The 24,765-nt window shown below is 38.7% G+C and overlaps 1 protein-coding gene across 1 annotated transcript in view; it reads left to right on the top strand.

Moving 5' to 3' along the window:
- The first annotated feature begins 11,022 nt into the window (after positions 1 to 11,022).
- Positions 11,023 to 24,765, top strand: part of LOC101610956 (heterogeneous nuclear ribonucleoprotein D0-like) — an 86,672-nt gene continuing 72,929 nt past the window's right edge. The window contains 5 exon segments of the mRNA XM_045133381.1: positions 11,023 to 11,095; positions 11,776 to 12,000; positions 12,087 to 12,229; positions 14,099 to 14,285; positions 24,460 to 24,479. Coding sequence (XP_044989316.1) covers positions 11,023 to 11,095; positions 11,776 to 12,000; positions 12,087 to 12,229; positions 14,099 to 14,285; positions 24,460 to 24,479 — 648 coding nt within the window.

The following is a 24,765-nucleotide window of genomic DNA, read 5'->3' as shown; positions in this document are numbered from 1 at the left end:
AGTGAAGGCAAGAGAAGAAAATGGGAGAAATGTATCAAAATACCTTATCTACATGTATAAAAATTATCAGCAAAAAGTTTAAAACATGATCTTGTTTTTATATTGAATGAATTTTTGAAATTTTGATTAGTATAAATAATATTATTATTTTCTATAATAAGGAAGACCTCAGTGTAATCCAAGACTTAAGTATAAATTATCAAATATACTTGAAGGGAAAAAATTCACAATAGCGAACTTTGAATGGGGATTCATTTTACATTTTAACCTGTGTAGACCCTTCCTTCCAAATCCCCCAATCTCAGGTTCAGGTTTTCAAAGTGGAACATCCACATGCAATCCAGTAGAAATCAGAAGTGGTGGTCACAGTCAAAAAGATAGCTCTGTGCTGATTATAAGCATCATTCTTAGGATACATGTCTTTGAGGCTGTGAAATTACAGCAATATCAACACACAGATTGAACTTGCTATGCAGTTTTATCTTTACAAGCCCAAGAGGGATATGGCCCATTGATGCTGACTCTGCTATCCATGCTGCCTTGTAAATTCTTACTAACCTCTTCAATATTAAGTGTTGACCCAGACTTGTACTAATTATGTAGTAGACAAAGACTTTTTCACTTGGTATGATTCAAAGTTAAATATTTTCAATTACCCTCTTGGTAATATGCAATATGACTCATTGATATTATTTTTCCACCTACTCAGGAATTCACTTCCCTTTTCAATCAATGTGAGTGTCAGTGGGATAAATGGATGCTTAATTCTGAGAAAAATATAAACAAAACAAAACAAAGCTGTTCAATTGTAGGTTTTAGCTGCTATGTGACTTTACTCAGAACTGCCTGTGGTTTAGCACACTATAGCATGTTTATTTTGTACAGTTCATTCTAATATTCTACCCTTTCAGGAAATGACAATAAATAGCTTGTAATTTTTCCAGAAATATTTTTGTGACCTATTATTAAAGGGGAGAATTCAGTGACTTCCCTGTAGCGATAGGCTGTCACGGTTTGAAAACTCAACACATGTTTTCCTGCTTATTGTTAATGGTTACATGCTTTTATACCTTGTCTCTTCCCGAGGCTGTCAAAGCATGATTTGTAGTTTATGCATTATGATATATTAGGAGATAGTCTTACTCAGAAAGGTGTCTTGCCTTGTTCTAGATTATTCAGTTCAAACTATTGGAAATCAGAATCCAAGGGCAGGTCTGTACCACTGAAGACCATTTTTTCTTATGTAAAATAGTAGAAAGCCAGGGATGGTGGTACATATCTATAATCCCAACACTCAGGAGGCTGAGACATGAGGATCACCCTGGCTTAAAGGCCACACTGGGGCACATAGCAAGGGTCAGGATAAGCAGGGATACATAGTAATACACTACATCAGGACAAACAAACAAACAGCTAAAGCAAAACCAAACACACACACACACACACACACACAAAGAGGGAGAGAGAGAGAAGTTGTGACCTTGAGAATATTGGTATTGACCCCACTCCGTCTCATGATGACTTAACAAAGATTTTGAGTTATAATTCCCGTAAATTTATTCCTAGAAAATTCTTCAGAACCAATGTGAATGTGGTCTGATTCTACTCTTTATACTTGTATAGATAAGAAAAAAAATGATTTCTGAATTAAAGAATTCATTATATTGTTAGGGTAAATAAAGCTAGCATTTCCAAAATTCCCCAACCTTAGGTTTTGTCAAAGCTATTTATTAAATATTTTCTATAAGACTAATATAACATGTTTATAATTGATACTATTTTAAGAGAGGAAAAAGTAAGTATGCACTGGACAAAAGAAAATGGCTGGGAAAAGGGATTAAACACCTTTTTTTTTTTTTAATTCATGAGCTAATTTATTTTCCTCAGTTTTGTTTCTTTTCTTTTGTTGTTGTTGTTGTTTATTTGAAAGCGACAGACAGAGAGAGAAAGGCAGGGAAAGAGAGAGAATGGGTGAGAGACAGAGAGAGAAGGGCTTCCAGCCACTACAAACGAACTCCAGACGCGTGCACCCCCTTGTGCATCTGGCTAATGTGGGTCCTGGGGAATCGAGCCTCAAGCAGGGGTCCTCAGGCTTCACAGGCAAGCGCTTAACCGCTAAGCCATCTCTCCAGCCCGGGTTTGTTTCTTTTTGAGGCTTGGTTTCACTCTCTCCCACTCTAACATGGAGCTCACTCTGGAGTTTAGGGTGGCCTCAAACTACTGTCCTTCAACCTCAGCCTCCTGAGTGCTGGCATCAGAAGCTACAACAAATGGCTAATTTCCTCTTACTTATAGGACTAAGTTCAACTTTGCCCTTCAGGAGTAAAAAGAAAAAATGTGTAGGTGGTAGAGAAAGGCTGAAGAGGAAAAGGAAGAAAAGGGAGTGAAATGCACCCCAGTTATTGCTAGGTAATTCACACAGTCTCACTTAGTTCCATTTTTGCAGTGATTTGATTTTAAAATGATTTTATATTCAGAGTAAGATTAAGCAGAATGTTTAAAGTATTCTTATTTTACCATCCCCCTTCCCTTACACATGAGCACCTTTCCCTTACTGTCAAAAGTCATCCTATTATTGCTCAATTGTTAAGCTAATGTGTAGAGAAGCTAAAAATATGAGTTAACTTACCAGAACCATGAATTCCACAGGGCAGAGTAAGAGAACAGCTTTAAGACTTATGAGGAATGGAATGTGGGGTGACATGGCAAATGGGAGATGCAGGAAAGGAGAGTGGAGGTACTAGGAGCACATTGGATTTGAACTCTGTCTGCTAGTACACTTAATTTCTAAGAAGCTAAAATGGACAGCTGATGGTTATTATGGTGTTACATAGAGATTAATTTGTATACTTCTGTGTGTGTCCATATGAAAATATAGTAGCAGATATTCCAACACAGTGGCATTACATATGACCTTATTGAAGATATGATCCATTATCTTTGCCTATATATGCATGTGCATGTGTATATATAGACAGGTTATATGCACATATATGACTACATCTGTGTGTATATTCTCATTTTGAGAATTTTAAATGAGGATAGTGCCTAGTGAAAATACATAGTAAGAAGCCCAAATAACTATATTCTTTCAGCAACACGGTCTTATTTCTTTATTCTACTTCTGCTATATTTTAAAAATTACTTCACTAAAGTAAAGCCATACTCATCAAGAAAATTATCATTATCTTATGTAAAGTTGTTGAAATCTATGACTGAATGGACCCTAACAATCATTCTTATTGATGCGTTTGCTGTGAAAAATGGGGCAGATGTCTTCATTAGATTCTCTGTAATGATTTCAAGATCATTTCAGAGAGATTTCCACTAAATTGGATTCTACATAGCTATCCATACCCAATACTATTAACTCCACTAAATGTTCATTTCTCAGTTATCTCTTATAAATTCCTCTAATTTGGAAGGTTTTAGTTTCCTCTTTGATTTCTTTTATTTCCTTCTCTTCAGATTTACTGGGCAGCATGAATTTTATAACCAGACCCATAGTGAATTCTACTGATATTTAAAAGAAAAGTATTTGTTTATTAATATTTTTTGAGGTAGTGTCTCATTCTAGCTCAGGCTGACCTGTTACACTCTCAGTAGTCTTAGTGTGGTCCTGAACTCACAGAAATCCTCCAGCTTTGGCCTCCCAAGTGCTGGGTAGAAAAGATTTACATGTTAAGGAATTTACAGTGTAATCACTGAAGACAGACATGACCATCAGTTCATACTACACCACGTAGACAGAAATAAGAATCACAAAATAACAGTGGATGGAATGTTAGGAATTATTGTGGAGTAACAATCACGTGGGGCAATTTTATGTATAGAGTATTTTATAGACAAAAATGATGTTAGAGATAAGGGAATTTCACACAGAGAAAATAACTTGGCAAAGATATGAAAATGATAAACTACATATACAAGAGTCTTGAATGGTAGTCATACACATTGAGTAGGAAAACTTGAGAGCTTTGGTATTTTGATATTTTTATATCTTTTTTATTAAATTAAGAACATACTTTGTATGGATACATAATGTGTTTGTACCATCTTCTCCCTTCTCCTTACTCCTATTCCACTGAGGACCTTCTTCTGTGGGGTTGGTGGTACTCCCCATTGGGTTGTGCTTTGTGCATTGTGAGAGCAGCATTCAGTTAATGGGGAGGGGAAAGGTGGCAATGCCTCTGTGTATGCTATCTGACCATAGATCTTCCAATTTTTTTGCCCCCTCTTGCACGAAATTCCTTAAGCCATGGTTGTGTTTTAAGTCTACTTCAGAGATAAGCGCTCAGAAGGCTCTTTTTCTGCTTTGGTATGTGTTAAATATCCCCAGCTTCTATGTTCTTCACTCTGGCACTGATTGTCAGGCTCACCATGGAAGCAGCACTCTTGCTTACCAAAATTCCTCTCTAGTTTCACCTTGGGCCTTGGCTGAAGTGTGGAGGCTGGTTTATCTCTGGGGGTCTTTCTACAGTATGAAAAAGAAAACAGATTCTCCAAAGGAGAATGAACCAACATAGATTAAAAGTGAAAAGCATTGTTAATTTAGGGAGATTTTGATGGACATAGACTCACTGTTAGCCAGACTGGTGAGGGCTTGTGGTTAGAAAGCATAATCTTTGTCTCTATAAGATTCTGACCTGTTTCCCCGTTCCAGTTCTGGTTTCCTTTCCATGAGCAGCTCTCTAAGCCAATCAAAGAGCCATTGGTTACCCACTAAAGCTGTGTGCCACAATTGCACTTGTGTATATTTCTTTTCAAGATAGTTGCTTCTGAGCAGCTTTGACCTATGCTTGCTCACACTATTGTTGGTCACTTTCCTGTAGTAGCTAAGGTAGCACTTTCCAGCACTAAATGGGCTAACCATCTGGGGACTGGGTCTCTTCTGCATTTCAGCAGGGTTTCTCCATGTTCTGTGTTGGTGTCATATGGTTTCTTCAACAATAGGGCCTCACCTTTTACCTCTGGTGAGTAATAAAGTGCCTGTCTTGTTTTGCTAACCTTCTAGTTCTCTCTTATCAACAGCTCAATGTGTGTAGTAACCAATTTGTTATACTGAAAGTTACAGGCCAGAGCCAGATACTTCGAGGATTGGTTTTATCCCACCCTATTCAGGGTCCTTCTTTACAGATGTCTCTAACCCCCATACAACTGTTGAGTATTTAGTCTTTTAGTCTACCTACAAGGACAAAGGTTTGTATGAAATGACTACGCCTACTATCTCTGATTTCCTTTACCATCAATTTGGCTTATGGGACTATTGAAGAGAGTTCAGTCTGAATGCTGTTCATCCAGGTATCTCACTCCAAGTTTGTCCACATATAAAGCAACTGGCAACTTCCAGCCAAGATGGCGACCACCTAGCTGCACTGCTAATCTGGGAAAAGAAAGGCAAGATATTAAGGGTTTCCTGGGTCTTCTTATCAGTGGGAGGACATGGGGCTGGGGGCGACAGGGGCTCATGGATCCCCCTGAGGGTGGGTAGACCACCTCCAACACAAAATAGCTGTCACACCCAGCCACTGCGGCCCTGCGTCCCCTCTGCCATGGCACCGCACCCCGCCATTGCAGCCCTGCGCCCCCACCACTGCCGCGCTGCACTCCAATCACGTGCCGATTGATCCCTGCATGCGAAAGCTTAAACTGCTCTGCCCACTTGCCCACATTACTGTTCAGTGAGCCCAGTCCAACAGCAAAAGCCACACAAGCCCAGACTGTGTCTCTTGCTTGTGCTGCCCAGGTGCCCTCCCCTACCTAGCTGCCGCACCCGCCATCCTACATTCTCCTGTGGCAGGGGAGCACAGACTGTTTCTGGGTCCTAGTGTTCCTAGCCAGAGTTTGGGCTGCTTCAGGGATTGGTACCTCAGTCCACCTCCAAGCCTGAATGCAGGCAGATTTGGCACATTAGCACTTGAGAATTCAGACAACTTTGGTGCCCTTTTCAAGCAGTAGATAGGTGGCTTTGACAAGTGGGAGCCAAAGCACAGGCTGCTTGGCAATTGTCCCAGGCTGCCCCAGATTCCCATTTTGCTAGAGCCCAGGCTGATCCACCCACCTACCTGCCCATACACTGTCATGAACAGACCACAGCACAAAAGAAATAACATGAAAAATCAAATGCAAAAAAACCCATATAAACAAGCTTAAACATAAAAATCACATGATCATTTCGATAGATGCAGAAAAGGCCTTTGACAAGATACAACATCACTTCATGATCAAAACATTGGAGAGAATCGGCATGACAGGTTCACATCTTACCATAATAAAGGCAATATACAAAGCTCCAAAGGCCCAAATAATACTTAATGGAGAGAGACTGGAGGAATTCCCATTGAGATCAGGAACAACACAGGGATGTCCTCTCTCACCTCTGCTTTTCAATATAGTTCTGGAAGTCCTAGCTCAAGCAATAAAGCAGGAGAAGGAAATAAAAGGGATACAATTTAGAAAGGAAGAAGTTAAGTTAGCTCTATTCGCTGATGACATGATTGTATATGTAAGAGACCCGAGAGACTCCATCCCAAAACACCTGAAGGTGATTAACTCCTATAGCAAAGTAGCAGGATACAAAATCAATGCACAAAAATCGGTAGCATTTCTTTATGCAAATGACAAAAACACAGAAAAAGAAATAAAGGACATAGTCCCATTTTCAATAGCAACAACAAAAAAAAAATACCTTGGAATAACGTTAACCAAGGAAGTAAAAGATCTATACAACGAAAATATAAAAAACTCTCAAAAAAGAAATTGAGGAGGACTTGAAAAGATGGAAAGACCTCCCATGCTCCTGGATAGGCATAATTAACATTGTGAAAAAGACAATACTACCAAAGGTTATATATTGATTTAACACAATTCCAATTAAAATCCCTACAGTGTTCTTCACAGAGATAGAAAAAATGATCTCAAATTTCATATGGAAAGGTAGAAGGCCTCGCATATCCAAACATATCCTCAGCAAAAGAAATACCTCTGGTGGCATCACCATACCCGATATAAAGCTATATTACAAAGCCATAGTAATAAAAACAGCATGGTACTGGCATAAAAACAGGAGTATAGACCAATGGAATAGACTTGAGGACCCGAATTTTGGGTCAAGCAACTATAGCTACTTGATATTCGACAAAGGCCCAAACAATATAGACTGCAAAAAAGATAGCATCTTCAACAAATGGTGCTGGACAAACTGGATAACCACATGCAGGAAACTAAAACTTGATCCACACATTTCACCATGCACAACACTCAAATCCAAATGGATCAAAGACCTCAACATAAGACCAGAAACTCGAAAACTACTGGAAGAAAATTTAGGAAGTACTTTCCATGATATAGGAATGGAAAAAGACTTCCTGAATAAAACCCCAGTGGCTCAAGTTCTTAAACAGTCACTCAACCATTGGGATCATATGAAGCTGAAGAGTTTCTTTACAGACAAGCATATAATAAGCAAAGCCAATAGAATACCCACAGAATGGGAGAAAATATTTGCAGGCTATCCAACTGATAGAGGCCTTATCTCTAGAATTTACAAAGAACTCAAAAGTCTAAACAATAAGAAGACAAATACCCCACAGAGGAAGAGATACAAATGGCAAACACACACTTAAGAAAATGGTCATCATCCCTAATCATCAGAGAAATGCAAATTAAAACAACTATGAGATTCCACCTTACCCCAATAAGGATAGCCAACATCAAAAGGTCAAATGAAAATAAATGCTGGCGAGGATGTGGAGAAGCAGGGACACTCATTCACTGTTGGTGGGAATGCAGGATGGTACAACCACTTTGGAAAGCAATATGGAGACTCCTGAAAAAGCTGGCTATAGAAATACCAACAGACCCAGTTATACCCTTACTGGGCATCTACCCTAAAACCTTCAAACAAAAAGCCAGAGAGATTTGCTCCACCATGTTTGTAGCGGCTCAATTCATAATAGCTAAAAGCTGGAACCAACCCAGATGTCCATCATTAGAAGAATGGATAACAAAGATGTGGTATATCTACACAATTGCTTCTTTATCTTGATGGGCCTTTCTTTTAAGAGACTGGGGAAGTTTTCTTCAATTATTTTGTTAAATAAGTTCTCCATGCCTTTGGTCTGTTTTTTTCAGACTTTGAAGTGTTCCTTTCCAAACCTGTTGGCTTTCAGGGTTTTCATTCAGATATATGATGTTATTCTAATGGGATTGTCTTTGTATGTTGTGAATTGCTTCTTTCTTGCTGCTTTTGATAATCTCTGTTTGTTTTCCTTGTTAAGAGTCTTAACTATGATGTGTCTTGGAGAGTTTTTCTTTGATCCTGCCTGTTTGGTGTTATGTGGGATTCTTGTATCTGGATGGGCCTCTCTCGCAAGATTCAGAAAACTTTCTTCAATAATATTGTTGAGTATGTTCTCTATACCTCTGGTCTGGATTTCCTCTCTGGTATACCTGTAATCCAGATGTTTGGTAATTTCAGGGTGTCCCATAGTTCTTTCATATTCTGTTCACTTTAATTTTTGAACTTAACAAAGTTTTTGACCTCTGATCAATTTCCTCTCTTTTATATTCCAGGTCAGAGGTTCTGTCTTCCACATGAGTAACTCTATTGGTGAGTGGTTCTAGAGACATTTACATAAATTCTATTTGATTTTTGTGTGATGTTTTATATGGTGTTCATCTCTTTTTTGACGTATGATTTCAATTTGGATTCTGATTTTCTCGATGCTTCTTGTAGTTCATTCTTGCATTTGATCAAGTCTTCATTAAGCTTAATCAACCAGTAGTTGAGGTCATCCATTTCTTGACTTATCTTCAATTTATTCACATCTCTTTGGAGGTTTCTAACATTTTATCCAATCATATTAAGCCTACTGTCAATGGCTGAATTCTCTAGGAGATATTTCTTTTCAATTTCATTGATATGATTGTTGGTTCTTTGAGAGTTTGCTTCAAGTTCAGTGATTTTTTTTTTTTTTTTTTTTAATCAGGGTCTCATTGGTTGTTGTGTCTTCATTGTGGGAAAGAATTTCTGTTGACTTCTCTATGATTTCTTTGGATGCTTCCATAGTATGAGTAGTCGTCTTTGGTGGAGATTTATCAGTTTCTGATTTTGTTGGCTTTTTTGCATTGTGGTCTACCCATTTTAGGAAGACTCTTTATTTTATTGAGGAGGAAGCAAGTTTTTGCCCTTTGGCCCATTCACCCACTTACTCAGTTCAACAGGAATATTGGTACCTATTGGCCAGTCAAGATATCAGAGGGAAAGTCTTATTCCCACAGCTCACAGACCTCCTCAGTCAAGGCACAATGGAATCTACCAGGACCAGGGGACTAGGAGGACAAGGGAACTTGGGTCTGGCCTACTTCATGTCATGTTCTCCAGGACACCGACCAGTGCAGGCAAAAAATATGGGGAGGTGGGAGGAGCCCAGATACAGGGATCTGCCCTACATACTCCAGACCACCACACCTGTACACACCTTAAACTTGTAAGGAACTCAAACCTTGGAGGTGTAAGGATCCCAGATGTGGATCTGGCCTACCCACTCCAGACCTCCATGCCCACCCACACATTGTCTGTGCAAGGAATTCTGAACAGGGAGGTGGGATGTTCCCAGAAATTGGTCTAGCCTACTCACTCCAGACCTCAGAACCCACACACACACTGACAATGCAAGGAACTCAAAGCTGGGGAAGTGGAAGGAGTCCAGAAATGTGTCAGGCCTTCTCACTCGAGACCACTACACCTGCCCACACAGTGACTATGCCCACTATCAGTATTTTATATTGTTCCACATGGTAGGAGAGAGACAAGTTCAGGTCATCTTCATTCATGGGGATTTATTTTAAAGCTATTTGAAAAGTAACAAGGACATTAATATGTATCTGACAGCAAGCAAGCAGGTCAAGTGAGGAAGCAAAACGTTGTCTGCCTTTGTTCTGTGCAGAGTTGTATCCCACTGTCACGTGTCCTTGCAAACCGACCTGGCCTTGTCAACCCCTTGACCATGTACCTTAGTTCTTTCCATTTCCTTCCACTATAGTTTTGTATCTGACTTCTACTACATTATTTCTCATTTTCTCCTCAGAGCTTACTTTTGCCATGTTGTTTCTACTTCCACAGTGTTGTCAGTATTGCATATTCCTGCTTACAATCTACTCTGGATTTCTTGTATTATTCTCCCCTAGACCTCAGTTTTACATGAAAACTCAGAAAAAGGAACTTACTACTTCTGTGAGTTCCTATAGATTACGAAGATTTTGTGCGCAAACTCCTATAGATCCTGACCCATATGGTGACTTTGGTTCTGACATGTTTAACTTGGTAATCATGGTACACTAGAGAAGAGGAAGTGTGTTACAGGACACGTGACTTAAGAATTCAGGGAATTATGCTGAGTTATATCTTTTTTGTCTATCAAAATATTTAGAAAACATAGCAATATATTTTCCTTTGAAAAATCAAATTAAATGTCACTGATTTATCAAAAAAGCTTCCCATAAGTAGAGGGCTTGTTTGCCCACATTAGGGCACAAGTTCATTTCATTTGCTAAGCATATCTGCAAAGTCTAGAGGAACATATATCTCAGTTTATCTTTCATTTAATAACCTGTGTTATAAATTGTTCTTTATTATAATTTGACATCTGTATAAATTAACAGTATACTAACTTATTGTGCCTTTATATAAGAAAGAGAGAATGCTTATGAGTTTACAAGGGTCTCCTGTCACTGCAAAGACATCCAGATGCATGTGTTACTTAATGCACATATATTTTTATGGGTACTGGGAAATGAAAACTGGAAAATGGTGATTTGTAAGCCAGCACCTTTAACTGCTGAACATCTCTCCAGCCCAACAATGTATTTTTTTTTTTTTTTTTGGTTTTTTTTGAGGCAGGGTTTCACTCTAGCCCAGGGTGACCTGGAATTCACTATGTAGTCTCAGGTTGGCCTCGAACTCAATGCAGTCCTCCTACCTCTGCCTTCCAAGTGCTGGGATTAAAGGTGTGCTCCACCATGCCCAGCTCCAACAATGCACTTTTATGTTACACTGATGTTACTACTAATGAAGATGCAGGCTTTAAAAACAGTGAGAGTTTCTTTAAACTTTGATAATGAGAATTATTCCATGCTCCAGAATTTATGTTATTGAGAAATGATTACATTGCCCACAACCTAAAAGAATTTCTTGAAAATATTTAAACTAAAACATATCTAACCTTAAAACAGTAAGTTAACCTGGTGCTAATTTTAAAATTTAATATAATAATGGTTTAATTAGAATCATTAACTTGATACCATATATATATATATATATATATATATATATATATATGTACATATGTGTGGATATGCATTAATTCTATCTTAAGTTTCTCTTTATTTATTTATTTTATTATTTTTTTTTTTTCAAGGTAGAGTCTCACTCTAGTACAGGCTGACCTGTAATTCACTATGTAGTCTCAGGGTGGCCTGAAACTCATGGCAAACCTCCTACCTCTGCCTTTCAAGTGCTGGGATTAAATGTGTGAGCCACCATGCCTGGCTCCTAAAATTTCTTTTAGAAAGTTCGAACTACTGAGTACTTTCATTGGGATTGGTTTCCATATTGGAATTCCAAAGAAAAGCATCATTTCAGTTCTTCATGTGTCATAGATATGTATAAATGACTTTTTTAAAGAAGTTTCAAATATTCAATAAATATACTATCTCAAATGTATCTTTGCTAATGCTCAGTGATTGATTGCATTCTGCCCAAATCCATTCCAGAAGAACTACAGAATGGAGATGGATTTGGATATATCATCATGTTCCGACCCGTTGGCTCAACAACATGGAAAAAAGAAAAAGTAGCACTTGTGGAATCCTCAAGGTTTGTGTATAGAAATGAAAGCATCATGCCCCTGTCTCCTTTTGAAGTCAAAGTGGGTGTGTACAACAATGAAGGTGAAGGATCCTTGAGTACTGTGTCCATAATCTACTCTGGGGAAGATGGTAAGCCCTCTTCAGTTCTGACATGCTTTTCCTTGAGAATTTATGCACAATTTACATTTAATTTTCTGTGAGTCATTCTGCTAAAGATAGTTGTACCTTTCCATGGATGGTAAAACCTCAGCTGGCTCCACGAGGAACTTCTGTCCAGAATTTTTCTGCTTCTGAAATGGAGGTTTCCTGGAATGCCATTGCTTGGAATAGAAACACGGGAAGAGTACTGGGCTATGAGGTAAAGCACCCTGACTACACTCTCCTTATAGTTAAGTCAGCTCACAACACAGTAGCTCCTCCACGGTAGTAAGATACCACTGGTCTAGTTCTTAGCATGCAATAGAGTGTACATATGTTAGTCAATTTTTCATTGTCTTAACAAAATATCTGAGATAATCAATTTAATAGGAAGCAGAGTTTATTTGGGCTCAAAGCTTTGGTAGATTCAGTTTATGGTTGATTGGCTTGTTGTAGCAGTTCATGTGTTCTTAAACACAGGGCAAAAGAAGCTGCTTACCTCATGGTAACCAAAAGATGGAGACATACAGAAAGGGTGTGGCCCAGGGTCATATTAGCTCTTTTAAGGGTGTGCCATCAGTAGTCTAACTGCTATGCACTTGACCCCACATCTTAAAGGTTCCAGAACATCCCAATAATGCCCTGGACCTATGTCCATTCCTTCAATATATGGAATGCTGGAGAAGCAGCCCAGGTCAAAACTATAGCAAAGTTTAATGCTTAAGACAGGACTATGGTAAAGGGATTCCTTCAAGGTGAAATTAAAAAAAATAAACTTATCAAATGATAACCATTGTAGAAGGTGCCCTGTTCCAGTTAAGCAAGATGAATGCCATACAATAAGGATGTTATAGCCATCAATAATGCAATAAGATGTGTTAAAAGGTTAGCTCTCAGGTTGAGTTCCTAGCACATTAATACTTATTAAAGGTGATCAGGAAATTGTTTTATTTAATTATTCAAATAGCAGTTGTTTTGTTTCTTCAGGAGCGATAAAATCCAATCCTCAATGATCTTAGTTCATGGACAATGACCAAATGAAATTAAATATGCCTTGGAAAGATGGAAAGATGCAATCATTCTGTGAGAGGTAGATAAGTGGTGGAAAAAAGTAGTTTCTCCTAAATCTGTTCTCTTTAGACTGCATAGAATCACATTCATAAGCTTATGTTCTTGCCAAGGGATGAGGCTGTGGAAATGTAAAGTCATTAATCCCTCACTGTTCTTCAGCTTGCAATGACGCACACAATGTATAGCATGGCTTATTGTTTTGGGTGGCAGGAGTAATGTATGATTCTAAATGCCTTTAACTGTCTGTTCTACTTTTATTTTTCCATAAACCTTGTTAACTAGACAAACAAACAAATAAAAAGTCTACTCATATGGTGGATGTCTTTGCCATGTCATGTCTGGAACGCCACACCATGCCTCTTACCTGAATCCTGACTTTCTGTAGTCTCTGAATGATTTGCTCATCAATATTGCTTCTCTTCAAATTCTCAGAGCATTTTTCCTGCTTTCATTCCTTTTTAAGGCATCCCTGACTTTCTGAACAGCTTCATTACTAGATTTTTTTGGGGAGTGAAATCAAGAACTGAACTTTATATTCTAATGTCTTGTTTTAATATAACTGACACAATGCAATTGCCTACCAAGATATTATTGTGAGGACAGATATCAATTAACCTGTGGCCAAAAGAATTATGGAGAAAATAGTAATAACAAAGCTTCAGAACCTAACTCTTTGATTGATGACATGGAATTTCTTTCCTTCTGACTTGTTATATGCCCTTTGTTAAACCTTTATATAGACCATCAATTTCTTTGTTAATCCAAAGAAAGCCAAGGTTCTGTATTTGTACTATAAATGTATATTTACATATAGTATTTCTGATTTATATCTTATAAATAGTAGGTACTGATTATTTTATTGTGGTGAGATCTTTGCATTTCCATTTTAATTCAAAAGAGATGTTTTTTAAAATCATTTTTATTCCTGTCTTCTTATTGCTATATTAGCTCTGATTGATAGAAAATAATGAGTTAATGGAAAATAATGAACTGTTTATTCTTTTGTTTTGATAATTAGGTCTTGTACTGGACAGACAATTCCAAAGAATCCATGATTGGTAAAATTAGAGTCAGTGGAAATGTCACAACAAAAAACATCACGGGGCTAAAAGCTAACACAGTGTACTTTGCTGCTGTAAGAGCATACAACACTGCAGGGACAGGCCCCGCCAGCCCTCCAGTCAACGTCACAACCAAAAAGTCTCGTGAGTACACGTTACACTCTAGGGCAGGAATTCATCTGAGTGGAAACAAACTCCTTTGTGCAGTGTCCAATTCCTTCATCACACCTCTTCATTTTACTGATTAGAAGTTTGGTTTGTACCTTAAATATGGATACTTGCTTAAATTGTCTGGTTATAACCACAAATGAAAGCTTTCTAAAAATCTTTTTGGATGGATAAACATAGAAGAATTTTGACACACAGGAGAAAACATTTCTTTTTAATTTTTTTATTAGTTTTCTATTCAGCAAATACAGGCAGTTTGGTACCATTATTAGGCTCATCCATGACCTACCCCCTCCCCAATGGCCCCACATTTTTTTTTTAAAATTTTAATTTAATTTATTAGTTTTCTTTTCAGCAAATACAGGCAGTTTGGTACCATTGTTTAGGCTCATCCATGATCTACCCCCTCCCAATGGACCCTCCTTGTTGATGTAAATGGGTCGTGCATTGTGGAATTATCCCACAGTTATTGGTATGATAAATGTCTCTGCATATCCATGACCCGACATGTGACTCTGACATTCTATCCGCCCCCTCTTCCGCAAAATATTCCTGAGCCATGTTGGGTTCATTTTTGGTCTGCTTCAGTGATGAGGTGTTGGGGGCCTCTGAGGCTCAGGCTCTCTGATTTGGTAGGAGTTGATTTTTCTCTGTGTTGTTCCCCTTTCCTTTGTGCTGGTATCCAGTTCATCAGGAAAACGGCACCCTTGCTTGTTTCACCAACTATCCTTAGTTTCACTCAGGCCCATTTTGAGGTATGTTGGGGCAGCTCTCTCCTTCGGATCTGCATCTACCTGAAAAAGAGAAGCAGATTCTCCAATGGAGAGTAAGTTAGCACCTGGAAAATTGAGATAACATTTACTTTTTTGATAGAGAGTTTAATAGGTTAGGCCCTCTTATACCCCATGATTGATGGTAGCTTGATATTGGAGAGTGGGCTTATGTTTGGGTATGGTTCTGACTTGTTTCCCAGCTCCAGCTATGGATCTCCTACCACTGAGGGAATCAGTTAGCCAAATCAAGAGCAATTGGTTCCCCACCATGGCTGTGTGCCACTATTGCACTTGTGTGGGCATCACATCAGGTTATTTGTTGCTAATTAGGTTAGACCATGAGTTGCTTGGACAGATATTGGTCATTTCCCCCAGTTGCCCATGTAGCACCTTCTGGCACTAGACACGCTGACTGTCTGGGGACTGACTCTCTCCTGGCTTCCAGCCATGCCATTCCATTTTACATGTCAGCTGCATATGGAGTCTTCAGCGATAGGGTCTTACCACTGACATTTGGTGGGTCATCAAGTACTCTGACAGAAGTCTGTCATTCTTTTAAGAAAACTTGTAGGTTTCTCTGATCAAAAGCTCATTGTGGATGATAGCCCCAAGCTGGTAGTGGGGGATACAGGTCAGTGCCCATGAAGAAATTGAGGAAAAACATAACTAATATACAAGAGTTAGTGAGGAGGGTGGGGAGAGTGGTTGAGGGAGGGAGGGAAGATATAGAAGATTTAGGTTAGTCTTGATCCTACTGTCTCCAGTGTCTTTTAGTTCAAGTGTTTCCTGTAAGGGTCTAGTGAAGTTTCAGCCATTTGGTCTGCCTTTTAGGAAGTAGAATTTTATGGTACCATTGCTGTTTGGGTACAGATTACTGTTTCTCACCCTTTCGATGCCCTCCCATCCCTCCCCATCCATCCTATTGTCTAGTCCATGAGGTTCTACCTGGGTATGTAAGGTATTCTGGGTAGATTCAGGTTAGGTGCTGTTGATGAGTGGGACTATGTGTCGATTTTTTTTTTTTTTTTTTCTGTGATTGGGTAAGTTCACTGAGAATGATCTGTTCCAGGTTCAACCATTTTTCCTCAAATTTCTTTGTGTTGTTTTTTTCTTACTGCTGTATAGAATTCCATTGTGTAGATATACCACTTCTTAGTTACCCATTCTTCTAGTGATGGACATCTGGATTGAATCCAGCTTTTAGCTATTACAAATTGAGCCACTTCAAACATGGTTTAGCAAATCTCTCTGGCCTGTGGTTTGAAGGTTTTATGGTAGATGTCCAGTACGAGAATAACTGGGTCTGTTGGTATCTGTATAGTCAGCTTTTTCAGGAGTCTCCATATTGCTTTCCAAAGTGGTTGTACCATCCTACATTCCCACCAACAGTGAATGAATATTCCTGCTTCTCCACATCCTCGCCAGCATTTATTTTCATTTGATTTTTTGATGTTGGGTATCTTTATTGGAGTAAGGTGGAATCTCATAGTTATTTTAATTCGTATTTCTCTGATGATTAGGGATGATGTTCATTATCTTAAGTGTTTGTTTGCCATTTGAATTTCTTCCTCTGTGAACTGCCTGTTCAGCTCTTGGCCCAGTTTTGCAAGTGGGCTGCTTTCCTGTCTTATTCCTTGAGCTAGGACTTCCAGAACTATATTGAAAAGCAGAGGTGAGAGAGGACAACCCAGTCTTGTTCCTGATCTTAATGGGAATTCCTCCAGTCTCTCTCCATTCAGTATTATTTGGGCCTTTGGAGCTTTATATAGTGCCTTTATTATGTTAAGATGTGAACCAGCCATGCCAATTCTCTCCAATGTTTTGATCATGAAGTGATGCTGTATCATATCAAAGGCCTTTTCTGCATCTATCGAAATGTTCATGTGGTTTTTATGTTTAAGCTTGTTTATGTGGTGTATTACATTGACAGATTTTCGTATGTTGAACCACCCTTGTGTTCCTGGGATAAATCCCACTTGGTCAAGGTGGATAATGCTTTTGATGTGTTGTTGGATTCGGTTTGCGAGTATTTTGTTGAGGATCTTTGAGTCTATGTTCATTAGGGAGATCGGCCGATAGTTTTCTTTTCTTGTGGCATCTCTGCCTGGTTTTGGGATTAGGGTGATACTAGCTTCATAGTAGGAGTTGGGTATCCTTCCCTGTTCTTCAATTGTGTGGCACAGTTTTAGGAAGATTGGTTTGAGTTCTTCCATGAAGGTTTGATAAAATTCGGCTGGGAATCCATCTGGTCCTGGACTCTTCTTTTTTGGGAGGTTTTTTATTACCTTTTCAATCTCCATGAGTGTGATGGGTTCATTGAGGTGATTGATCTGCTCTGAGTTTAGCTTTGGTAGATGATATGCATCCAGGAATTTATCCATCTCCTCCACATTTTCCAGTTTTGTGGAGTAGAGGTTTTTGAAATAAGTCCTGATGATTCTGCCGATTTCACTGATGTCTGTTGTGATCTCTCCTTTTTCATTTTGAATTTTGTTAATTTGGAGTCTCTCCTTTTTTTGCTTGATCAAATTGGCCAGAGGTTTGTCAATCTTGTTTATTTTTTCAAAGAACCAGCTCTTTGTTTTGTCAATTGCCTTAATTGTTTCCTTGGTTTCCAATTCATTAATTTCTGCTCTGATTTTAATTATTTCTTTCCTTCTGGAGCTCTTTGGGTTGGATTTTTCTTGTTTTTCAATGCCTTTAGGTGGATTGTTAGGCTATTGATTTGGGATCTTTCTGTCTTTTTTATGAAAGCATTGAGTGCTATGAATGTTCCCCTGAGGACTGCCTTCATTGTGTCCTATAAGTTTTGGTATGATGTGTTCTCATTGTCATTCAATTCCAGGAATTTTGCAATTTCATTTTTTATTTCATCCACTATCCATTTATTGTTTAAGAGTGTGCTATTCAGTTTCCAGTAGCCGTTGGGGTTCTTGTTTTTTTGTTTTTTTTTTTTTTGTTGTAGATTTCTAGGAATATAGCATTATGATCTGATATCATGCAGGGAATTATGTCAATTTTCCTAAATATGTGGAGGCTATCTTTGTGTCCCAGCATATGGTCTATTTTAGAGAATGTTCCATGGGCTGCTGAGAAGAATGTGTAGTCTGTGGATTTGGGATGGAAAGTTCTGTAGATGTCTGTTAGGTCTAAGTGCTCTATGGTTTTGTTGAGCCAGGAGAGAGTCAGTCCCCAGACAGTCAGCGTGTCTAGTGCCAGAAGGCGTTACATAGGCGACTGGGGGAAATGACCAAGATCTGTCCAAGCAACACAGTGTTTAACCTAATTAGCAACAAATAACCAGATGTGATGCCCACACAAGTGCAATAGTGGTACACAGCCATGGTGAGGAATCAATTGCTCTTGATTTGGCTAACTGATCCACTCAGTGGTACTAGACCCATAGCTGGAGCTGGGAAACAAGTCAGAACTATACCCAAACACAAGCACACTCTACAATATCAAGCTACCATCAATCATGGGGTATAAGAGGGCCTACACCTACCATACTGTCTATCAAAAAAGTAAGTCTTATCTCAATTTTCCAGGTGCTAACTTACTCTCCGTTGGAGAATCTGCTTCTTTTTTCCAGATAGATGCAGATCCTAAGAAGAGAGCTGCCCCAACATACCTCAAAAGGGGCCCAACTGAAACTAAGGACAACTGGCGAAATAAGCAAGGGTGATGTTTTCCTGTGAACCAGATACCAGCACAAAGGGGAAGGAGATCAATGCAGAGAAAAATCAACTCCTACCAAAGCAGAGAGCCAGAGCCTCAGAGGCCCCCAACACCTCAGCACTGAAGCAGACCAAAAATGAACCCAACATGGCTCAGGGAAATTTTGCGGAAGAGGGGGCAGAAAGAATGTCAGAGTCACATGTTGGGTCATGATTTGCAGAGACATTTATCATACCAATAACTGGGGGCTAACTCCACAATGCACGACCCATTTTCATTAACAAGGAGGGTCTAATGGGAAGGGGTAGATCACAGATGAGCCTAAATAATGGTACCAAACTGCCTGTATTTACTGAAAAGAAAACTAATAAATTAAATAAATAAATAAAAAAAAAAGATAAAGAAGCCAGCAAAACTCCAAACATACTGGACCAAAGGAGAAACTCTCCAAGACATATTATCATTAAGACTCTAAACGTTGACACCAAAGAGAAAATCCTAAAAGCAGCTAGGGGAAAACAGCACACCACTTTTGATGGTAACTCCATCAGAATTACTTCAGACTTCTCAATGGAAACCCTGAAAGCTATAAGGGCATGGAAATAAACACTCCAAAGTCTAAGAACCTATGCCTTCCAACCCAAACTACTCTATCTGGCAAAAGTATCCCTCATAATATATGGTGAAAGTAAAACTTTCCATGACAAAATTCAGCTTTACAATCATATGAACACAAAACCAAACCTATAGAGAGTATTTCAGGAAATTCTCCACAGAGAAGAAACAAATAATCAAACTCAAATGCCTACAAGAAGCAGATCACAATAACCAAACTCAGAGTAGGAACAAAAAACCTTCAAAGCCCATGAAAACACCAACACACATCTAACATCACAATATGGCAGGGATAAAATCTAATCTGACAGTCATCACCCTCAATATTAATGGCCTTAATTCACCCATCAAGAGACACAAGCTAACAAGATGGATCAAAAATTTAGATCCCTCAATCCATTGCCTTCAAGAAATGCACCTCACCACTAAAGACAGACACCTTCTCAGGGTAAAAGGATGGAAAACAATATTCCAAGCAAATGGGAATAAGAAACAGGCAGGTATAACTATATTAATATCGGATAAAATAGACTTCAAATGAAAAATAATCAAAAATGACAAAGGTGGACACTTCCTACTTATCAAGGGAACAATCCATCAAGAGGATGTTACAATCATAAATCTGTATTCACCAAACACAGGGGCACCACAGTTCATAAAACAAAACCTACTTGACAATAAAACAGAAATAACCACCAACACCATCATAGCTGGGGACTTTAATACACCAAAATCAGTAATAGACAGATCATCCAAACAGAAACTCAACAGGCAATAAGAGAGCTCTACAAAACCACAGATCACTTAGACCTAGCAGACATCTACAGAACTTTCCATCCCAAATCCACAATAATATATTCTTCTCAGCAGCCCATGGAACATTCCCTAAAATAGACCATATACTGGGTCACAAAGACTGCCTTCACATATTTAGGAAAATTGACATAATTCCCTGCATGATATCAGATCACAATGCTATAATGCTAGGAATCAACAACAACAGACCCACCAAGAATCCCAATGGCACCTGGAACTGTGTAGCACACTTTTAAACAATAAATTGATAGTGTATGAAATAAAAAATGAAATTGTAAAATTTCTGGAATTAAATGACAATGAGAACATGTCATAACAAAACACATGGGACACAATGATGGCGGCCCTCAGGGGAAAATTCATAGGACTCAATGCCTTCATAAAAAAGACAGAAAGATCCCAAATCAGAAACCTGACGATCCACCTAAAGGCACTGGAAAAAAAAAAAAAAAAAACAAGAAAAATCCAACCCAAAGTGCTCCAGAAGGAAATAAATAAATAAAATCAGAGCAGAAATTAATGAATTGGAAACCAAGGGAACAATTAAGACAATTGACAAAACAAAGAGCTGGTTCTTTGAAAAAATAACAAGATTGACAAACCCTTGGTCAATTTGATGAAACAAAAAAAGGAGAAGCTTCAAATTAACAATATTCAAAATGAAAAAGTAGAGATCACAACAGACATAAGTGAAATTGGGAGAATCATCAGGACTTATTTCAAAAACCTGTGCTCTACAAAACTGGATAATGTGGAGGAGAGGGATAAATTCCTGGACGAATACCATCAAAGTTAAATGCAGAGTGGATTAATCACCTTAAAGAACCCATCACACTCATGGATATTGAAAAAGTAATAAAAATCCTCCCCGAAAAGAAGAGTCCAGGACCAGATGGCTTCTCATCTGAATTCTATCAACTCAATCCAATCTTCCTCAAACTGTGCCACACAATTGAAGAACAGGGATAGATTCCCAACTCCTTTTATGAAGCTAGTATAACCATAATCCCCAAACTGGACAGAGATGCTACAGAAAAAGAAAATGATCAGCCTATTTCCCTAATGAATTTAGATGCAAAAATCCTGAACAAAATCCTTGCAAACCAAATCCAGCAACACTTCAAAAGTATTATCCACCTTGACCAAGTGGGATTCATCCCAGGAACACAGGGGTGGTTCAACATAAGGAAATCTTTCAATGTAATGCACCACATAAACAAGGTTAAACATAAAAACCATATGATCATTTCAATAGATGCAGAAAAGGCCTTTGATATGATACAGTATCACTTCATGATCAAAACATTGGAGAGAATTGGCATGGTTGGTTCATATCTTAACATAATAAAGGCAATATACAAAGCTACAAAGGCCCAAATAATACTTAATGGAGAGAGACTGGAGGAATTCCCATTAAGATCAGGAACAAGACTGGGTTGTCCTCTCTCACCTCTGCTTTTCAATATAGTACTGGAAATCCTAGCTCAAGCAATAAGAGAGGAGAAGGAAGTAAAAGGGATAAAATATGGGATGGAAGAAGTTAAGTAAGCTCTATTTGCTGATGACATGATTGTACATGTAAGAAACCCAAGAGACTCCATCCCAAAACTCCTGAAGGTGATTAACTCCTATAGCAAAGTAGCAGGATACAACATCAATGCACAAAAATCAGTAGCATTTCTATATGCAAATGACAAAGGTACAGAGAAAGAAATAAGGTACATAGCCCCACTTTCAATAGCAACAAAAAATAAATAAATAAATAAAATACCTTGGACTACCATTAACCAAGGAAGTGAAAGATCTATACAATGAAAACATAAAAACACTCAAAAAAGAAATTGATGAGGACTTGAGAAAATGGAAAGACCTCCCATGCTCCTGGGTAGGCAGAATTAACATTGTGAAAAAGACAATACTACCAAAGGCAATATATAGATTTAATGCAATTCCAATTAAAATCCCTATAGTGTTCTTCACAGAGATAGAAAAAATGATATCAAATTTCATATGGAAAGGAAGAAGGCCTCACATATCCAAACATATCCTCAGCAAAAGAAATACCTCTGGTGGCATCACCCTACCTGATCTAAAGCTATATTACAAAGCCATAGTAATAAAAACACCATGGTACTGGCATAAAAACAGGAGTATAAACCAATGGAATAGACATGAGGACCCAGGTTTTGGGTCGAGCAACTATAGCTACTTAATATTTGACAAAGGCCCAAACAATATAGGCTGGAAAAAAGACAGCATCTTCCACAAATGGTGCTGGACAAACTGGATAACCACATGTAGGAAACTGAAACTTGATCCACACATTTCACTATGCACTACACTCAAATCCAAATGGATCAAAGACCTGATTATAAGATCAGAAACTCGAATACTACTGGAAGAAAATTTAGGAAGTACTTTCCATGATATAGGAATGGAAAAAGACTTCCTGTACAAAACCCCAGTAGCTCACAATCTTAAACCGTCACTCAACCAATGGTATCACATGAAGCCAAAGAGTTTCTTTACAGACAAGCATACAATAAACAAAGCCAATAGATTACTCACACAATGGGAGAAAATATTTGTGAGTTAATCAACTGATAGAGGCCTAGTTTCTAGAATCTACAAAGAACTCAAAACTCTAAATAGTAAGAAGTCAAACATCCCACTCACAAAATGGAGCACAGTGCTGAACAGGCATTTCACAGAGGAAGAAACACAAATGGCAAACACACACTTAAGAAAATGTTCATCATCCCTAATCATCAGAGAAATGCAAATTAAAACAACTATGAGATTCCACCTTACCCCAATAAGGATAGAAAACATCAAAAAAAATCAAATGAAAATAAATTCTGGTGAGGATGTGGAGAAATAGGAACACTCATCCACTGTTGGTAGGAATGTAGGATGGTACAACCACCTTGGAAAGCAATATGGAGACTCCTGAAAAAGCTGACTATACAGATACCAACAGACCCAGTTATTCTCGTACTGGACATCTACCATAAAACCTTCAAACCACAGGCCAGAGAGATTTGCTCAACCATGTTTGAAGTGGCTCAATTTGTAATAGCTAAAAGCTGGATTCAATCCAGATGTCCATCACTAGAAGAATGGATAACTAATATGTGGTATATCTACACAATGGAATTCTACACAGCAGTAAGAAAAAATGACACAAAGAAATTTGAGTAAAAATGTGTCAACCTGGAGCAGATCACGTACTTTCACTCCTCGAAAGCACCTAACCTGAATCTACCCAAGATACCTTACATATCCAGCAAGAATCTCATGAACTAGACACTAGGATGGATTGGGAGGGAGGGGAGGGCATCAAAGGGGAGGGAAACACTAATATAGACCCAAAAGGCAATGGTACCATAAAACTCTACTTCCTAAAAGGCGGTCCAAATGGTTGAACCTTCACCAGGACCTTACAGGAAACACATAAACCACAAGACACTGGAGAGGGTAGGATCAAGATTAACCTAAATCTTCTACATCTGCCATCTCTCCCTTTCCCTCTACCTCCCTCTCTCTCTCTCTATCACTCTTTCCCTCTCTTTCTTTCTCTATCACTCTCTCCCTCTCTTTCTTTCTCTCTCCTCTCTAACTCTTGCATATTAGTTATATTTTTCCTCATTTTCTTAGTGGATACTGACTTGTAACTCCCAGTACCAGTATGGGGCTACCATCCACAATGAGCTTTTGATCAGAGAAACCTACAAGTTTTCCTAAAAGAATGACAGATTTCTGTCAGAGTACTTGATGACCCACCAAAGGTTAGTGGTAAGACCCTATTGCTGAAGACACGTAAATTGGAAGGGCATGGCTGGAAGCTAGGAGAGAGTCAGTCCCCAGACAGTCAGCACGTCTAGTGCCAGAAGGTGCTACATGGGCAACTGGGGGAAATGACCAATATCTGTCCAAGCAACTCATGGTCTAACCTAATTAGCAACCTGATAACCTGATGTGATGCCCACACAAGTGCAATAGTGGTACAAAGCCATGGTGGGGAACCGACTGCTCTTGATTTGGCTAACTGATTCCCTCAGTGGTATGGGACCCATACCTGGAGCTGGGAAACAAGTCAGAACCATATCCAAACAAGCCCACTCTCCAATATCAAGTTACCATCAATCATGGGCTACAAGAGTGCCTACACCTATTAAATTCTCTATAACAAAAAAGTAAGGGTTATCTCATTTGCCCTGGTGCTAACTTACTCTCTGTTGGGGAATGTGCTTCTTTTTTTCAAAAAGATGTAGATCCTCAAGAAAGAGCCACCCCATCATACCTCAAAAGGGTCCCAGCTGAAACTAAGAAAAATTGGTGAAACAAGCAAGGGTGATGTTTTCCTGGTGAACCAGATACCAGCACAAAGGGGAAGGAGATCAACACAGAGAAAAATCAACTCCCACCAAATCAGAGAGCCAGAGCCTAAGAGGCCCCCAACACCTCATCACTGAGGCAGACAAAAAATGAACCTATCACGGCTCAGGGAAATTTTACAGAAGAGGGGCCAGAAAGAATGTCAGAGCCACATGTTGGGTCAGGATATGCAGAGA

The sequence above is a fragment of the Jaculus jaculus genome, chromosome 14 (genome assembly GCF_020740685.1).
Source record: "Jaculus jaculus isolate mJacJac1 chromosome 14, mJacJac1.mat.Y.cur, whole genome shotgun sequence".
In the NCBI taxonomy this organism is placed as follows: domain Eukaryota; kingdom Metazoa; phylum Chordata; class Mammalia; order Rodentia; family Dipodidae; genus Jaculus; species Jaculus jaculus.
The sequence above is the reverse complement of the archived record's forward strand: the minus strand, read 5'-3'. Positions and strand labels throughout refer to the sequence as shown.